General features: G+C 46.6%; 1 protein-coding gene across 1 annotated transcript in view; it reads right to left on the bottom strand.

Moving 5' to 3' along the window:
- The window catches only part of GC (GC vitamin D binding protein), a 302,249-nt gene that overhangs the window by 141,203 nt on the left and 141,166 nt on the right, over nt 1-19,880 (bottom strand). Inside the window, exon 7 of the mRNA XM_073590535.1 lies at nt 5,591-5,720. Within this exon, the coding sequence (XP_073446636.1) occupies nt 5,591-5,720 (130 nt within the window). The remainder of the gene's footprint in view (nt 1-5,590; nt 5,721-19,880) is intronic.

Raw genomic sequence — 19,880 nt, 5'->3', positions numbered from 1 at the left:
TGACACAAAGCTAGGAGGCATAGCTAATACTAGAGAAGAGACAGAGAGGAATCAAAAAGATATAAATAAACTGGAGAAGTGGGCAGCAACTAACAGAATTGTTTTTAACAGGGAAAAATTCAAAGTACTATATCTGGGCAATAAAAATGAAAAAAGCATATACAGAATGGAAGGAATAGGCCTAAGCAAAAGCACATGTGAAAAAGACTTGGGTATACTAATAGATCACAGACTGAATATGAGTCAACAGTGTGATGCAGCAGCAAAAAAGGCAAATGCAATTCTAGGATTTATTAACAGAAGCATACAGTCTAGATCACGTGAAGTCATTATTTCCCTCTACTCCTCTTTGGTCAGACCTCATCTGGAATATTGTGTCCAGTTTTGGGCACCACATTTTAAAAAAGACATCAACAAACTAGAGCAAGTTCAGAAAAGAGCAACCAGAATGGTGACCGGTCTGCAAACCCTGTCTTATGAGGAAAGGTTGCAGGATTTGGGATTGTTTAGTTTGCAAAAGAGAAGACTGAGAGGAGACTTAATAGCTGTCTACAAATATCTAAAGGGCTGTCACATTGTAGAAGGATCAACTTTATTCTCATTTGCACAAGGAAAGACTAGAAGCAATGGGATGAAACTGAATGGGAGGAGACACAGATTAGATATTAGAAAAAACTTTTTGACAGTTAGAGTGATCAATGACTGGAATAAGCTGCCACAAGAAGTGGTGAGTTCTCCTTCCATGGAAGTCTTCAAACAGAGGCTGGACAGACATCTGACTGGGATGATTTAGCGAATCCTGCTTTGAGCAGGGGGTTGGACCAGATGGCCCAGGAGGTCCCTTCCAACTCTACGATTCTATGATTCTATGATCTTCAATGCCCTTGCTGATGGAAGGAGGTTTGCACTCAAAATCTCACGATACATGGCTACATTCATTCTTTCATGGACACCGATCAGTTGTTCTGGTCCATTTGCAGAAAAACAGCCCCAAAGCAAGATGTTGCCACCCCCATGCTTCACAGTAGGTATGGTGTTCTTTGGATGCAATTCAGCATTCTGTCTCCTCCAAACACGATGATTTTTGTTTCTACCAAACAGTTCTACTTTGGTTTCATCAGACCATATGACATTCTCCCAATACTCTTCTTGATAATCCAAATGCTTTCTAGCAAACTTCAGACTGGCCTGGACATGTACTGGGTTAAGCAGGGGGACACATCGGGCACTGCAGGATCTGAGTCCCTGGCGGCATAATGTGTTACTGATGGTAGCCTTTGCTACAGTGGTCTCAGCCCTATGCAGGTCATTCACTAGGTCCCCTCGTGTGGTTCTGGAATTTTTGCTCACTGTTCTTGTGATCATTTTGACCCCACGGGGTGAGATCTTGTGTGGAGCCCCAGATCGAAGGAGGTTATCAGTGGTCTTGTATGTCTTCCATTTTCTTATTGCTCCCACAGTTAATCACACCAAGCTGCTTGCCTATTGCAGATTCAGTCTTCCCAGCCTGTTCCAGGGCTACAATTTTGTTTCTGGTGTCCTTCGACAGCATTTTGGTCTTCATCATAGTGGAGTTTGGAGTGTGACTATTTGAGGTTGTGGACAGGTGTATTTTATACTGATAACAAGTTCAAACAGGTGCCATTACTACAGGTAATGAGTGGAGGACAGAGGAGCCTCTTAAAGAAGAAGTTACAGGTCTGTGAGAGACAGAAATCTTGCATGTGTTTAGGTGATCAAATACTTATTTTCCCCCATAATTTGCAAAATAAATCTTGCCAAATCAAACAAGGTGATTATACGGATTTGTTTTCTCATTTTGACTCTCATAGTCATAGTCTAGATATGATTTCAAGTCAATTACAGGCCTCTCTCATCTTTTTAAGTAGGAGAACTTGCGCAATTGGTGGCAGGTGTGAGTGCATCTGCACTCGCTGTGAGGCGGAGACTCTTGGAGCAAGGCCTGGTCTCAAGGAGGGCAGCAAAGAAGCCACTTCTCTCCAGGTAAAACATAATGGACAGACTGATATTCTGCAAGAGGTACAGGGAGTGGACTGCTGAGGACTGGGGTAAAGTCATTTTCTCTGATGAATCCCCTTTTCGATTGTTTGGGACATCTGGAAGACGGCTTATTCGGAGAAGACCAGGTGAGCGCTACCACTAGTCTTGTCTCATGCCAACTGTCAAGCATCCTGAAACCATTCATGTGTGGGGTTGCTACTCAGCCAAGGGAATGGGCTCTCTCAGTCTTGCCTAAAAACACAGCCATGAATAAAGAATGGTACCAGAATGTCCTCCAAGAGCAACTTCTCCCAACCGTCCAAGAGCAGTTTGGCTATCAACAATTCCTTTTTCAACATGATGGAGCACCTTGCCATAAAGCAAAGGTGATAACTAAATGGCTCAGGGAACAAAACATAGAGATTTTGGGACCATGGTCTGGAAACTCCTCAGATCTTAACCCTTTCGCGCCTTAGCCTGTTTTTGCCTTCGTGACCAGGCCAATTTTTTCAATTCTGACCAGTGTCACTTTATGAGGCCATAACTCTAGAACGCTTCAACGGATCCTGCTGATTCTGACATTGTTTTCTCATGACATATTGTACTTCAGGATAGTGGTAAAATTTCTTAGATATGAACTGCGCTTATATGTTAAAAAAATCGAAATTTGGCAAAAATTTTGAAAATTTTGCAATTTTCAAACTTTTAATTTTTATGCCCTTAAATCAGAGAGTGATATCGCACAAAATAGTTAATAAATAACATTTCCCACATGTCTACTTTACATCTGCACAATTTTGGAAACAATTTTTTTTTTTTAGGAAGTTATAAGGGTTAAAAGTTGACCAGCGATTTCTCATTTTTACAACAAAATTTACAACACCATTTTTTTTAGGGACCACCTCACATTTGAAGTGAGTTTGGGGGGTCAATATGACAGAAAATACCCAAAAGTGACACCATTCTAAAAACTGCACCTCTCAATGTACTCAAAACCACATTCAAGAAGTTTATTAACCCTTTAGGTGCTTCACATGAATGAATGGAATGTGGAAGGAAAAAATAAACATTTAACTTTTTTTCACAAACATTTTACTTCAGAACCATTTTTTTTATTTTCACAAGTGTAAAAACAGAAAATGAACCACAAAATTTTTTGTGCAATTTCTCCCAAATACGCCGATACCCCGTATGTGGGGCTAAACCACTGTTTGAGCTCATGGCAGAGCTCAGAAAGGAAGGAGTGCCGTTTGACTTTTTCATTGCAGAATTGGCTGGAATTGAGATAGGACGCCATGTCGCATTTGGAGAGCCCCTAATGTGCCTAAACAGTGGAAACCCCCACAAGTGACCCCATTTTGGAAACTAGACCCCTTAAAGAACTTATCTAGATGTGTCGTGAGCACTTTGAACCCCCAAGTGCTTCACAGAAGTTTATAACGTAGAGCCATGAAAATAAAAAATCATTTTTGTTCCACAAACATGATCTTTTAGCCCCCAATTTTTTATTTTCACAAGGGTAACAGGAGAAATTGGACCCCAAAAGTTGTTGTCCAATTTGTCCTGAGTACACTGGTACCCCATATGTGGAAGAAAACTACTGTTTGGGCACACGGTGGGGATCGGAAGGGAAGTAGTGACGTTTTGGAATGCAGACTTTGATGGAATGGTCTGCGGGTGTCATGTCGCGTTTGCAGAGCCCCTGATGTGCCTAAACAGTGGAAATCCTCCACAAGTGACCCCTTTTTGGAATCTAGACCCCCCCAAGGAACTTATCTAGATGTGTGGTGAGCACTTTGAACCCCCAAGTGTTTCACTAAAGTTTATAATGTAGAGCCGTGAAAATAAAAAAATCATTTTTTTTCCACAAAAATGATCTTTTAGCTCCCAATTTTTATTTTCACAAGGGTAACAGGAGAAATTGGACCCTAAGAGTTGTTGTCCAATTTGTCCTGAGTACGCTGGTACCCCACATGTGGGGGGGACCACTGTTTGGGCACACGGTGGGGCTCGGAAGGGAAGTAGTGACGTTCTGGAATGCAGACTTTGATGGAATGGTCTGCGGGCGTCATATTGCATTTACAGAGCCCCTGATGTACCTAAACAGTGGAAACCCCCAATTTGAATTCCAACCCTAACCCCAACACACCCCTAACTCTAGCCCTAACCCTAGCCCTCACCCTAGCCCTAACCCTAGCCCTAGCCCTAACCCTAACCCTAGCCCTAACCCTAGCCCTAACCCTAACCCTAGCCCTAACCCTAGCCCTAGCCCTAACCCTAGACCTAGCCCTAGCTTGCCTACCTGCTTTTTTTTTCTTTACTTTTTTTTTTATTTTTGTGTTTTTTATTTTTTGTATTTTTGACTCATAGTAACGCCACTTCTCCTCTGATCTCACACTGGCAGATGATCAGAGGAGAAGCAGCGTTACTATGTGACAAGATCGCTGCCCGGCACATAGTAACGCCACTTCTCCTCTGATCTCACACTGACAGATGAGCAGAGGTGAAGCAGCGTTACTGTGTGACAAGATCTCTGCCTGACACAGCTGTGCCAGGCAGCGATCAGCTGTGCCAGGCAGCGATCAGCTGTGCCAGGCAGCGATCTAGTCGCACTGTAACGCTGCTTCACCTCTGCTCATCTGTCAGCATGAGCTCAGAGGAGAAGTCGCGTTATAATGAGGGAGATCGCCGGGAAACAAGCAGCTTTCCCAGCGAGCTCTCTCATTGGCTGCTGTGAAGCGACGTCATCAGGACCTGAACCAATCAGGTCTCGATGACGTCGGGGGTCCCAGCATGCATTGTGCACTGGGATCCCCGCGTTATAAGGTATGAGGGGGTCCCGGGGGGCACAAAACCGCCGACAGTAGATAAACGTCGGCGCTGCACAAAGCCCAGCAAGCGCCAACGTTTATCTACTGTGGGCGGTCGTGAAGAGGTTAATCCCATTGAGAACTTATGGTCAATCATTAAGAGACGGGTGGACAAACAAAAACCTTCAAATTCAGACAAAATAAAAGCATTGATTTTGCAAGAATGGACTGCTATCAGTCAGGATTTGATCCAGAAGTTGATTGAGAGCATGCCAGGGAGAATTGCTGAGGTCCTTAAGAAGAAGGGTCAACACTGCAAATATTGACTTGCTGCATTAACTCATTCTAACTGTCAATATAACCTTTTGTTACTCATAATATGATTGCAATTATATTTCTGTATGTGATAAAAACATCTGACAAACACACATAAAAAACAGAGGCCAGCAGATCATGTGAAAATATAATATTTGTGTCATTCTCAAAACTTTTGGCCATGACTGTACATATGGTGACTTATTGAAACTATTGTAATACACGAACAAATAGTATTAAATATTTTTCAAATACTTCAGGAATCATATTATTATCCTATAATTGTGACAGCAAAACGTATATTGACCTTATCAGTACTTAGAATGCAAACTTGTTATATGTTCAGCAATTGCAAGTAAATGTCAAGGGATATGCATATTCTGCTGTTGTGTAGAGTGAAGCAATTCAAAGTCTAATATCATGTGTCATACAACAAACTGCAGGACTGTAGATAAAGGCCATACCTCACTTTCAATGTTCTTTTCTGTGAAGAATCCACAACTGTTAACAAGGACTTGTGTCCCCTGCTCTGCAAGTGTCATCACATCCTTGAGGTCTGCAGAAGGAACCTTTTGATTGAACATTATAGCAGCACTGAAGAAAAGAAAAAAAAACAAAAGAAAAAAATTACAAAAGAATTCTTAGAATACAGGAGGAATCCTTGAACAGTAGAGATGAGCAACTTTGCCTTTTTTCGGGTCGAGTCTGGTTTCGTGAAACCCGACTTTCGCAAAAGTCGAACGAAATCGGCCGATTATCGTGAAAAGTCGAAAGCCGACTGAAACACGAAACCCAATGCAAGTCAATGGGGAATTAAAGTCGGCAGTGAGAGGAGGACAGGAAACACACCTACAGTGCCCATTTTAATGCCAAAAACATCAATTCTTATTACTTAAGCTTGGCAACCTTATTTAACTTCCTAACAATAGTTAGGCATTGAAAACTGGGGGTTATTTGGCTAAAGTTGTGGGGGGGGTAGGGCTGGCTCCAGATTTTCGTGGGCCCTGGGACAAAGAGTGTCAATGGGCTCCTTTAGCACATGCCACAATTCATGATCCTCTGATACGGCATAGAATTAGCGGTATAGTACAATGAAAAATACTTCACTTCTTACATCTCATGACTGATAACCATTTTAAATTCTCCAATAGCTCCAAAAACAGACAGTATATTCCTCCATACAGTATTATGGGCACCGCATAGTGCGCCATAGAGTAATGAGGCCCATATATTTCTCCATATAGAATCATTGGTCTCATATAATGTTCGATACAGTATATGATGAGCTCCACATAATGCTACAGTATATGTTGGTCCCCATGGATGAAGCTCCACTGTCTTATGGGCCCAAATAATGCTCCATATATAATGGGCCCCATATCTAATGCTCCAGTGTATAATGGGCCCTGTCAATGCAGCTCCAGTGACTGATGTCCACCTTTGGAATGCTCCAGTGTATGTTGGGCCCCAGATATCATTCTCCAGAGTATCATGCTCCCCAAAAATTGCTCCCAACCTTTAAAACAATAAAATAAGTCTCCTCGCTAGGGAATCCCTGTACTAGTCTGGACTCCTCATCGTCCCCATCTTCCCTCTCTCTGCACTTGGACTGTTTAGGCAGAGGGTGTACAGACGTGATGTCATCGCGCTCTTTGACCAGAATGTCACTGTCAGGAAACACGCAAGACGTCACGGCGGAGGAGCAAGGAGAGGTAAGTATTTCAACTTTGTAAGTGCTGTGATCCTTACCAAGCAGGGGGGGCCCACTCGTTGGCGATGGCACTGGCACAGGGCCCCTCAAAGTATGGTGGTGTGTCTGACGGCGGGTTGGCCGAACCTGCACTTTCATCTGCACCTTCCTCTTTGTCACCGTGTAAGGTGGTATAGTATGTGGGAAGGGTAACCTGAGTTTCATCAGGGTCAGATTCTGGCTGTATAGAGTGCGAGGGGAATGTAGTGGTCTGGGTCAATGTTCCAGCAGAATCATCTAGCACTGGCTGGGCATCTGTGCACTTGTGGCGCCCCAAGGAGTACGTTCGCCACAGTGGCATTAGCTTCCTCCTAGGGAGTGTGATGTCATGCTTGTGAGCAATGAAGGATCTCTCTAGCAGGTAAACCGATTGGCCGGCGTTATTCCCACGAGTCACGACCCTCCAAACAGTGTCCATGAAGGCAAAGTGTTTGTTTTCCAGGGGCAGTATGGTTACCAGGCTGTACCTTAAAGGAATGTCCAGAAGGGCACCACCAGGAGTGGAGCCTCCGGCTTAATTTGACTCAACACGGGCAACCTCAACCATCCAGCCACAGAAAAGATGCCCACATTGCAAGCTTAATTCCGTTAATGAACGAGACTCCGTCATGCCGCCACGGTCCGCGTCCAGCTTACTAGAGGGACACGCGAGACTCTGGCACGCGAGATCAGCCAATAACAGGTCTGTCCTGCCTTACCTGTCCGTGGCTTCATGCGCGCTACACTGAAAGGACCAGCGTGTGTCGCTTACAGGTGCAGATAACCCGCTGAACACCGTTAGTAATGGGGATCTGTGATTACAGTTCTTCCCCGCGAATGAGGATTTCCCAGTAAGTGCAGGTCAACCGGAATTCCAGAAAAAAGGAAAAAATTAAGTGTCGAAACCAGAGGTGCTCTAGCTTGCTTAACAGCTGGGCTCTTCTGTTGAGTAGCACACAGTTCTTACCTAAACAGGAGGCATAGCTTTGTGGCCAACTCTGCTGAGTAGCATACACAGTTACTAGGCCCAAAGTATTAAGTGGTGTAAATGCAGTCAAAAACTGGTTCTTTTATAAACAGGCGGCATAGCACGGTTCACTGGTGGGCTCCTCTGCTGACTAGCAGACACAGTTACTAGGCCAAAAAGGATTTTCATGACAATATGCGCTATAAAATTTTTAGGAGCACACACGGTGTAGCTCCTTCACAGGTGTACTACACCATTGGCTACCAGACACCGCTACTATGGCCTGAAACTGTCTATTATCTTTGAAACCATTATTAATGTGAAAATATAGTTACGCGTTTGTTTGATGAAACTTTCTGGAGCAGAAACTCAAACAGCAGAATTGTAATCAAAGTTTTGTTGTTCGACGAACGGATCTAACACCGCCCAAAACAGCTAGAATTTGAACTTGGCTAACAGTTCCACTCAAACACCACTCAGCTGTAATCAGGAGGCAGACTCAGATAGTCTCAGGCACAGTATGGATTCGACAAGATTGCAGAAAGTAGAGAAAGGGTACAGTATCACCGGATTACAGGAATATATAACATAGTTTACACATTACAAATATATGTCTATAGATCAGGAGGCAGACTCAGACGTTCTCAGGCCCAGTATGGATTTGACCAGATAGTACAAAGTTGAGAAAGGGTACATTATCACTGGATAACATACATATGTAGCATAGTTTAAACATTTAAAATCTCCGTGTTCTCAGTATGGATTAGACAACAATCTAAAAAGTAGCAAAAAGGAAATGTATTTGTAGCATACACCAGTATACACTTTTAGTGGTATTTTTAAATCTTCATATATATTTCTGTCTCAGTAAGACAGTCCAGACTCTCTGCAATAGGAAAATGAGATGCATAAAAGTACAGACATAAAGTCTAGTGATTGCATAAATGTAGGAATGACTAATCACGGGAAAAACTTCCAGGAGAATTCTCAGAGGTGATGCTGACCCTCAATTACTTTTTGTGTGTGGAGACAGCGAAAACAGTTCTTTGTGAAGAAAGGGTTGCTGTATCGCAGTACCGTTGATCCCATCACCGTTACTCATCTCCATCAAATTTTGATCACAGGGAGAGATGTAGACATGGTGCTCACTGCCTATCATGATCTGTCACGTAACTTTGGAGTGCAAAAGACAGAAGCCACAGGCCATAGGCGATTCTAGTGGATTGGCATGAGTGGGCACATTTAAAAATGTGCACAGGAATGTCACACGTCTGTGAGTAGGAAAACTGTGAAAGCTGATGATTAGAGTTGAGCGAAACGGGTCGAAAAAATTCAAAAGTCGCCGACTTTTGGCAAAGTCGGGTTTCCTAGGATGAGGTCGGCCACGAGGTCGGCGACTTACGCGCCAAAGTCGCGTTTCAAAAGTTTGTTTTGCGCTCTTTTTCAGCCAATCAGGATCCACGGACACTGTGGGCAACGTGATGACATAGGCACGGGTCACCACCATCTTTCAGAAGGGCATGCAAGTGATTGGCTTGCTTTGGTGGGCGTCACAGGGGGTATAAAAGGGCGTGCACGCCGACCGCCATCTTACTTCTGCCGATCTTAGTATAGGGAGAGGTTGCTGCTGATTCTGTAGGGAGAGCGTTAGGCAGGGAAGAAGACAAAAAAACTGCTTCTGCTGCTAGCGATTTGGCCTGCACAACACACAAGTCACTGTGTGTGCAGTGCAAGGGGAGGCTATATTGTGGTGTATCAGTGGTGTTGGTTGTTGGGCTGCCTTCTAAGACTTCCTGACACGCTGGCATTGCTGTTTACCCACTGCTCCGCAAACTGCTTTTTTAAAAGCAATCCAATCTCCCTTATCCTCTCGTCACTTTGGTCACAGGCAGCTGTGCCATCGAGCGTGTCACATAGCGCTCAGATATCAGTGGGCCGCACACAATCCACAAGTGTCCAGTGTCCAAAAGTGTACGCAGAGATTCAAAATCTCCATTATCCTCTCGTCACTTTGGTCACAGGCAGCTGTGCCATCGAGCGTGTCACATAGCGCTCAGATATCAGTGGGCCGCACACAATCCACAAGTGTCCAGTGTCCAAAAGTGTACGCAGAGATTCAAAATCTCCATTATCCTCTCGTCACTTTGGTCACAGGCAGCTGTGCCATCGAGCGTGTCACATAGCGCTCAGATATCAGTGGGCCGCACACAATCCACAAGTGTCCAGTGTCCAAAAGTGTACGCAGAGATTCAAAATCTCCATTATCCTCTCGTCACTTTGGTCACAGGCAGCTGTGCCATCGAGCGTGTCACATAGCGCTCAGATATCAGTGGGCCGCACACAATCCACAAGTGTCCAGTGTCCAAAAGTGTACGCAGAGATTCAAAATCTCCATTATCCTCTCGTCACTTTGGTCACAGGCAGCTGTGCCATCGAGTGTGTCACATAGCGCTCAGATATCAGTGGGCCGCACACAATCCACAAGTGTCCACTGTCCACAAGTGTACGCAGAGATTCAAAATCTCCATTATCCTCTCGTCACTTTGGTCACAGGCAGCTGTGCCATCGAGCGTGTCACATAGCGCTCAGATATCAGTGGGCCGCACACAATCCACAAGTGTCCAGTGTCCAAAAGTGTACGCAGAGATTCAAAATCTCCATTATCCTCTCGTCACTTTGGTCACAGGCAGCTGTGCCATCGAGCGTGTCACATAGCGCTCAGATATCAGTGGGCCGCACACAATCCACAAGTGTCCAGTGTCCAAAAGTGTACGCAGAGATTCAAAATCTCCATTATCCTCTCGTCACTTTGGTCACAGGCAGCTGTGCCATCGAGCGTGTCACATAGCGCTCAGATATCAGTGGGCCGCACACAATCCACAAGTGTCCACTGTCCACAAGTGTATGCAGAGATTCAAAATCTCCATTATCCTCTCGTCACTTTGGTCACAGGCAGCTGTGCCATCGAGCGTGTCACATAGCGCTCAGATATCAGTGGGCCGCACACAATCCACAAGTGTCCAGTGTCCAAAAGTGTACGCAGAGATTCAAAATCTCCATTATCCTCTCGTCACTTTGGTCACAGGCAGCTGTGCCATCGAGCGTGTCACATAGCGCTCAGATATCAGTGGGCTGCACACAATCCACAAGTGTCCAGTGTCCAAAAGTGTACGCAGAGATTCAAAATCTCCATTATCCTCTCGTCACTTTGGTCACAGGCAGCTGTGCCATCGAGCGTGTCACATAGTGCTCAGATATCAGTGGGCCGCACACAATCCACAAGTGTCCACTGTCCACAAGTGTACGCAGAGATTCAAAATCTCCATTATCCTCTCGTCACTTTGGTCACAGGCAGCTGTGCCATCGAGCGTGTCACATAGCGCTCAGATATCAGTGGGTCGCACACAATCCACAAGTGTCCAGTGTCCAAAAGTGTACGCAGAGATTCAAAATCTCCATTATCCTCTCGTCACTTTGGTCACAGGCAGCTGTGCCATCGAGCGTGTCACATAGCGCTCAGATATCAGTGGGCCGCACACAATCCACAAGTGTCCACTGTCCACAAGTGTACGCAGAGATTCAAAATCTCCATTATCCTCTCGTCACTTTGGTCACAGGCAGCTGTACCATCGAGCGTGTCACATAGCGCTCAGATATCAGTGGGCCGCACACAATCCACAAGTGTCCACTGTCCACAAGTGTACGCAGAGATTCAAAATCTCCATTATCCTCTCGTCACTTTGGTCACAGGCAGCTGTGCCATCGAGCGTGTCACATAGCGCTCAGATATCAGTGGGCCGCACACAATCCACAAGTGTCCACTGTCCACAAGTGTACGCAGAGATTCAAAATCTCCATTATCCTCTCGTCACTTTGGTCACAGGCAGCTGTGCCATCGAGCGTGTCACATAGCGCTCAGATATCAGTGGGCCGCACACAATCCACAAGTGTCCACTGTCCACAAGTGTACGCAGAGATTCAAAATCTCCATTATCCTCTCGTCACTTTGGTCACAGGCAGCTGTGCCATCGAGCGTGTCACATAGCGCTCAGATATCAGTGGGCCGCACACAATCCACAAGTGTCCACTGTCCACAAGTGTGTGCAGAAATTCTAAAACTCCCCTGTCCTATAGACACCTTGTACCTTGTTTTACATTACTATATAGTTTGTTGGATTTTGTCTACATTTCTACCAAAAATGAGGAAGGCTGGTGGAAGAGGCCGTGGAATTGGGCGGGGGTTGGCAGCTGGTAATGATGGTGTTGGTGGTGGATCTGATGGTAGTGGCAAGAGCAAAATAGGACCAAATGCAGGAGGTGCTGACCCTGCGTCATCGTCTGTCTACATAAGGCCTTGAACGCTTAGTTTTCTAGGAGTTGGCAAACCGCTTTTAAAGGCAGAGCATCAGGAAAAAGTTTTGTCTTACATTGCTGACTCAGCCTCCAGCTCTATCGCCTCCTCTTCTTCAGTTGTAAAAAGTAAAAGCACTGAGTCGTCATTGGAGGCTCATGTTCATGAACCACACCTTTCCTTGTGTCCTTCACCCCAACCAAGATTGAAGGATGACGCAGGCCATACTACTGATTACTCCATGGAGCTGTTTTCACATACCATGCCTGGATTATCAAGTCAAATGGTGAATTACCCAGGCCAAGATGAATCTGACATGGAGTGCACTGATGCACAGCCGCTGATGGATGATTCTGCTGGTACATTCACTCAGAGCACTACATTGTCCTCGCAGTGTACAGAGCCAGATTTTGACCCTGATGAGACTCAGGTGCCCCTTCCCGCACACTATACCACCATACACGGTGACACAGAGAAAGGTGCACATGACATAGAAGAGGAGGTGATGGATGACCCAGTTGTTGACCCAGATTGGCATCCATTGGGGGAAGAGGGTGCTGCTTCCAATAGCTCAGATGAGGAGCATCCACAGCAGACATCGACATCGCAACAGCTGTTATCTGGCAGGCCCGGAGCACTCCAAAGACAGGTTCCAAACATCAAAAGAGTTGCTGGACAGCTTGTCCAGAGGGTCAAAAGATCACAGCGTGCTAGGCCGCAAAATGTCTGCCAAAGTAGGAAGAGTGCAGTGTGGCAGTTTTTTGAACAAAATCCTCATGATCAGGCCAAGGTTATCTGTAAGAAGTGCGCAAAGACCTTTAGCCGAGGGAAAAATCTGAAAAATTTGAATACCAGTTGCATGCTTAGACATTTAACCAGCATGCACTTGCAAGCGTGGACACAACACCAAACCTCAAGTGCCACATGTGCAACTGATCACAACGAAGGTAGTCAGCAATGCTACATTGTTTCCCCCACTGTAAGCACACCGGTTAGCACAGCAGCAAATGTTGAGGTGTCGTTGCAAGGCCACAGCAGTCAGGGAATCCCACTGTTATATCAACGAAAGACTGATTCTAGGCCATCAGAAAGAACACCAACTCCATCACCATCATCAACCCTCTCTCAGTCCGCCCTGTCCACCGCTACTTCCACCATATGCAGCTCTCAAGTCCAGCTCACCCTCCCAGACACTATGAGTAGGTCAAGAAAGTACTCAGTCTCTCATCCGCGTACACTGGGTTTGAACGCCCACATTGCCAAACTAATCTCGTTTGAGATGATACCCTTTCGGTTGGTGGAAAGCACAGCTTTCCGCGAACTCATGGCCTATGCAGTACCACGCTATGACCTACCCAGTTGCCACTTCTTCTCTCGCAAAGCCATCCCAGCCCTCCACCATCATGTGAAAGACCGCATTGTCCATGCACTCAAGCAGTCAGTGAGCGGAAAGGTGCACCTCACAACTGATGCATGGTCCAGTCGGCATTGCCAGGGCCGTTACGTGTCCATCACTGCGCACTGGGTTAATGTGGTGGATGCAGGGTCCACAGGGGACAGCGGTGGTGGGACAGTGATGCCTAGCCCACGGTCTAGGAAACAGTTGGCTGTAGGCGTTTGACCCTCCTCCTCCTCCTCCTCCAGAAGCGACAGCTCGTCCACAGAGCGCAGTCGTACGAGCACTCCATCTGCAGCTGCCACTGTTGCACACGATGTGTCCCCCTATCGAGCAGCTAGTGGAAAGCGTCAGCAGGCTGTGTTGCAGATGATGTGTTTGGGCGACAGACACACCGCCGAGGTGCTGGCCGAGTACTTGAAGCGACAAACTGAGTCATGGCTGTGCAGTGTACATCTTGAGGCAGGCAAGGTAGTTAGTGATAACGGCCGTAATTTTGTGGCAGCCATAGCCCTTTCAAAACTCAGCCACATACCTTGCTTGGCTCACACCTTGAACCTGGTGGTGCAGTGCTTCCTCAAAAATTATCCGGAGTTAACAGCCCTGCTCCAGAAGGTGCGAAGACTGTGCGCGCACATCCGCCGGTCACCTGTACACTCCGTTCGTATGCAGAAGCTGCAGCGATTGCTCCACCTTCCCAACCACCGCCTCATTATCGACATTGCAACAAGGTGGAACTCCACCCTGCACATGGTGGAGCGGCTGTGCGAGCAGAGGCAGGCCATAATGCATTTGTGGGAGGATACACGGCCAGGCACTTTGAGAGCAGACATGGAGTTGACAGGCGTGCAGTGGTCGAAGCTGAAAGACCTTTGTAAAGTCCTTCAGTGTTTTGAGGAATGCACACGGCTGGTAAGCGCAGACGACGCCATCCTAAGCATGAGCATCCCACTTATGCGTCTGCTCATGCAAACTTTGACGCACCTTAAGGAGCAGGCGTCTGCAGCCAATGTTGATGAGGAGGAAGAGGAGGAGGGAATCCTTGATGACATTCAGCCATTGTCTGCTCAGGGACCTCTCCTGGACGAGGTGGAGGAAGAAGAGGAGGAGGAGGAGGAGGAGGATGATGGGGATGATTACTTAGGGGAGGAGGATGCATCTCGTGGGGCAAGTGAAAATGTTGGCGTGGCAAGGTCTGGTACAGGGTTTGTGCGTGACTGGAGGGATGTGGATTTGCCAGAAAGTGCTCCTCCACCCAGCACTCGCAGTGCATCATTGACACCGGGAATATTGGCCCACATGTCAGATTATGCCTTGCGGATCCTAAAAAGGGACCCCCGCATTGCCAAAATGATGAACGATGATGACTACTGGTTGGCCAGCATCCTGGATCCACGCTATAAAGGCAAATTACAAAACATCATGCCACAGGAGAACCTTGACCTAATATTGGCTAATAAACAAGCAACTCTGGTAAATCGGTTGCTTGAGGCATTCCCAGCACACAGCAGCGGTGATGGTTCTCACACGAGCCGTACGGGCCGGGGGCAGCTTGGCAGAGGTGTTCGTGGTGCACACAGCAGAAGTGGCGTTGGAGACAGGGGTTTCATGACAATGTTGTGGACTGATTTTTCAAATACCGCTCACACAACTGGTAATACTGCATCGATGGAAAGTGACAGGAGACAGCAGTTGTCAACTATGGTTACAAACTACTTTTCCTCACATATCGATGTTCTCCCACACAGGTCATTCCCCTTTGACTATTGGGCCGCTAAACTGGACACCTGGCCTGAATTGGCCCAATATGCCTTACAGGAGCTCGCTTGCCCAGCTGCAAGTGTGCTATCGGAAAGAGTCTTCAGTGCAGCTGGATCAATCCTGACAGAAAAAAGGACCCGTCTGTCAACCCAAAATGTGGATGATCAAACCTTCATTAAAATGAACCACGCATGGGTTTCCAAGGATTTTGTCCCACCTTCCCCTGATGACACATAGGGTGACAGAAAAATGGCTTGCTTTGGTCCACCTCTTCCTGGTACTTCACCTATTTCGCCTTTTGCATCAGTTGAATGTCCAACATCAACATATGCCACTTTCTAAAACTCCCTAACTGTGCTGCCTCCCCCCCCATGGCCGGGGTCACCACCTAGCGCACGACACCGTGCGAGTGCCGTTGCCCTGGACAGGTGGGTAGGCCGACTCTTGGGCGCGGGCACTGGCACAGGGTCCCTCATAGTGCAATCAAGTGTCTCTGATGGTGGTGGTGCACACCCGCCGTCAGAGACACCGCTGTACTATGAGGGGCCCAGTGCCAGTACCGACGCCCACGAGTGGGCCCCCCTTGCTTGGCCAGGGCCCCAGCATTTGCAATCTTTACCTCTCCCTGCTCCTCCGCTGTGTAATCTGGGCCGTGAAATCCATACTGTGCCTGACACCGTCTGAGCCTGCCTCCTGATGTATAGACATATATTTTGAATGTGTACGCTATCCATACATGTTATCCGGGGATACGTTACCCCTTCTAAACTTTGTGCAATGACGTGCAATCCATACTGGGCCTAACACCGTCTGAGCCTGCCTCATGCTGTATAGACATATATTTTGAATGTGTACGCTATCCATACATGTTATCCGGGGATACGGTACCCGTTCTAACCTTTGTGCAATGACGTGCAATCCATACTGGGCCTAACACCATCTGAGCCTGCCTCATGCTGTATAGAAATATATTTTGAATGTGTACGCTATCCATACATGTTATCCAGGGATACGGTACCCTTTCTAACCTTTGTGCAATGACGTGCAATCCATACTGGGCCTAACACCGTCTGAGCCTGCCTCATGCTGTATAGACATATATTTTGAATGTGTACGCTATCCATACATGTTATCCGGGGATACGGTACCCCTTCTAACCTTTGTGCAATGACGTGCAATCCATACTGGGCCTAACACCGTCTGAGCCTGCCTCATGCTGTATAGACATATATTTTGAATGTGTACGCTATCCATACATGTTATCCGGGGATACGGTACCCCTTCTAACCGTTGTGCAATGACGTGCAATCCATACTGGGCCTAACACCGTCTGAGCCTGCCTCATGCTGTATAGACATATATTTTGAATGTGTACGCTATCCATACATGTTATCCAGGGATACGGTACCCTTTCTAACCTTTGTGCAATGACGTGCAATCCATACTGGGTCTAACACCGTCTGAGCCTGCCTCATGCTGTATAGACATATATTTTGAATGTGTACGCTATCCATACATGTTATCCGGGGATACGGTACCCCTTCTAACCTTTGTGCAATGACGTGCAATCCATACTGGGCCTAACACTGTCTGAGCCTGCCTCATGCTGTATAGACATATATTTTGAATGTGTACGCTATCCATACATGTTATCCGGGGATACGGTACCCTTTCTAACCTTTGTGCAATGACGTGCAATCCATACTGGGCCTAACACCATCTGAGCCTGCCTCATGCTGTATGGACATATATTTTTAATGTGTACGCTATCCATACATGTTATCCGGGGATACGGTACCCCTTCTAACCTTTGTGCAATGACGTGCAATCCATACTAGGCCTAACACCGTCTGAGCCTGCCTCATGCTGTATAGACATATATTTTGAATGTGTACGCTATCCATACATGTTATCCGGGGATACGGTACCCCTTCTAACCTTTGTGCAATGACGTGCAATCCATACTGGGCCTAACACCGTCTGAGCCTGCCTCATGCTGTATAGACATATATTTTGAATGTGTACACTATCCATACATGCTATCCAGGGATACGGTACCCTTTCTAACCTTTGTGCAATGACGTGCAATCCATACTGGGCCTAACACCGTCTGAGCCTGCCTCATGCTGTATAGACATATATTTTGAATGTGTACGCTATCCATACATGTTATCCAGGGATACGGTACCCTTTCTAACCTTTGTGCAATGACGTGCAATCCATACTGGGCCTAACACCGTCTGAGCCTGCCTCATGCTGTATAGACATATATTTTGAATGTGTACGCTATCCATACATGTTATCCGGGGATACGGTACCCCTTCTAACCTTTGTGCAATGACGTGCAATCCATACTGGGCCTAACACCGTCTGAGCCTGCCTCATGCTGTATAGACATATATTTTGAATGTGTACGCTATCCATACATGTTATCCGGGGATACGGTACCCCTTCTAACCTTTGTGCAATGACGTGCAATCCATACTGGGCCTAACACCATCTGAGCCTGCCTCATGCTGTATAGACATATATTTTGAATGTGTACGCTATCCATACATGTTATCCGGGGATACGGTACCCCTTCTAACCTTTGTGCAATGACGTGCAATCCATACTGGGCCTAACACCGTCTGAGCCTGCCTCATGCTGTATAGACATATATTTTGAATGTGTACGCTATCCATACATGTTATCCGGGGATACGGTACCCCTTCTAACCTTTGTGCAATGACGTGCAATCCATACTGGGCCTAACACCGTCTGAGCCTGCCTCATGCTGTATAGACATATATTTTGAATGTGTACGCTATCCATACATGTTATCCGGGGATACGGTACCCCTTCTAACCTTTGTGCAATGACGTGCAATCCATACTGTGCCTAACACCGTCTAAGCCTGCCTCATGCTGTATAGACATATATTTTGAATGTGTACGCTATCCATACATGTTATCCAGGGATACGGTACCCTTTCTAACCTTTGTGCAATCACGTGCAATCCATACTGGGCGTGAGAACGGCTGGCGAGCTGTTAAGCAAGCTACAGCACCTGTCCAGACAAGTACAGGGATTCCCTAGCGAGGAGACTTATTTGATTGTTTTCTATGTTGGGACAGCAATTTTTGGGGAGCACTATACTCTGGAGAATGATAGATGGGGCCCACCATACACTGGAACATTCCAAAGGTGGACATCAGACACTGGAGCAGCATTTACAGGGCCCATTATACACTACAGCATTAGAAATGGGGCCCATTATGTTTGGAGCATTATTTGGGCCCATAAGACAGTGGAGCTTCATCCATGGGGACCAACATATACTGTAGCATTATGTGGAGCTCATCATATACTGTTTCAAACATTATATGGGACCAATGATTTTGTATGGAGAAATAGATGGGCCTCGTCATGAGATGTAAAAAGTGAGGTATTTTTCATTGTACTATACCGCTATTTCTCTGCCGTATCGGAGCATGATGAATTGTGGTATGTGTTAAAGGGGCGCTATTTCGCCCAGGGCACATGAAAACCTGCAGCCAGCCCTCCACCCCCACAAATTTAGCCAAATAACCCCCATTTTTCAGTGCGTAACTTGTATTATGAAGTTAATTAAGGTTGACATGCTTAAGTAAGAAGAATTGATGCTTTTGGCATTCAAATGGGCACTGTAGGTGTGTTTCCTGTCCTCCTCTCACTGCCGACTTTTATTCCCCATTGACTTACATTGGGTTTCGTGTTTCGGGACGACCCCGACTTTTCACTATAATCGGACGATCTTGCTCGACCCGACTTTTGGAAAAGTCGGGTTTCACGAAACGAAACGCGACCCTAAAAAAGCAAAAGTCGCTCAACTCTACTGATGATAAACCACCACTGCATCTCATTGTGAGTCGATGTCCATAAGAAATGGAAGCCATTGATCATCTGAAGCTAGAGCCCGGCAAGCAGGACCTTCATGTATCAGTTCACCAAATTTGTAGTGGCAGTCCCAGTGAAGGATTTAACAGGCCAGACTGCACAGGGGAAGAGCAGGGAGAGGTAAACATTGCAAATGCTGGGTCCCTGCCCAATCAAGGGGGGCCCACTCGTGGGCGTTGGTACTGGCATTGGGCCCTCATAGTATGGCGGTGTGTCTGATGGCGGGTGTGCACCCCCACCGTCAGAGATACTTGATTGCACTATGAGGGACCCTGTGCCAGTGCCCGCGCTCAAGAGTCGGCCCACCCACCTGTCCAGGGCAATGGCACTCGCACGGTTGGGTGCGCTAGCTGGGTACCCCGGCCATGGGGGAGGCAGCACAGTTAGGGAGGTTTACAAAATGGCATATGTTGATGTTGGACATTCAGCTGCTGCAAAAGGCGAAATTGGGAAAGTGCAAGGAAGAGGAGGACTAAAGCAAGTCATTTTTCTGGCAACCTAGGTGTCATCAGGGGAAGGTGGGACAAAATCCTTGGAAACCCATGCATGGTTCATTTTAATGAAGGTTAGATCATCGACATTTTGGGTCGACAGACGTCAGGATTGATCCAGCAGCACTGAAGACTTTTTCC

This window comes from Dendrobates tinctorius, unplaced genomic scaffold (genome assembly GCF_039654945.1).
Source record: "Dendrobates tinctorius isolate UK_male_01 unplaced genomic scaffold, ASM3965494v1 ptg000011l, whole genome shotgun sequence".
NCBI lineage: Eukaryota > Metazoa > Chordata > Amphibia > Anura > Dendrobatidae > Dendrobates > Dendrobates tinctorius.
Note: the sequence above shows the minus strand (reverse complement) of the source record. Positions and strands in the feature narration are given on the sequence as shown.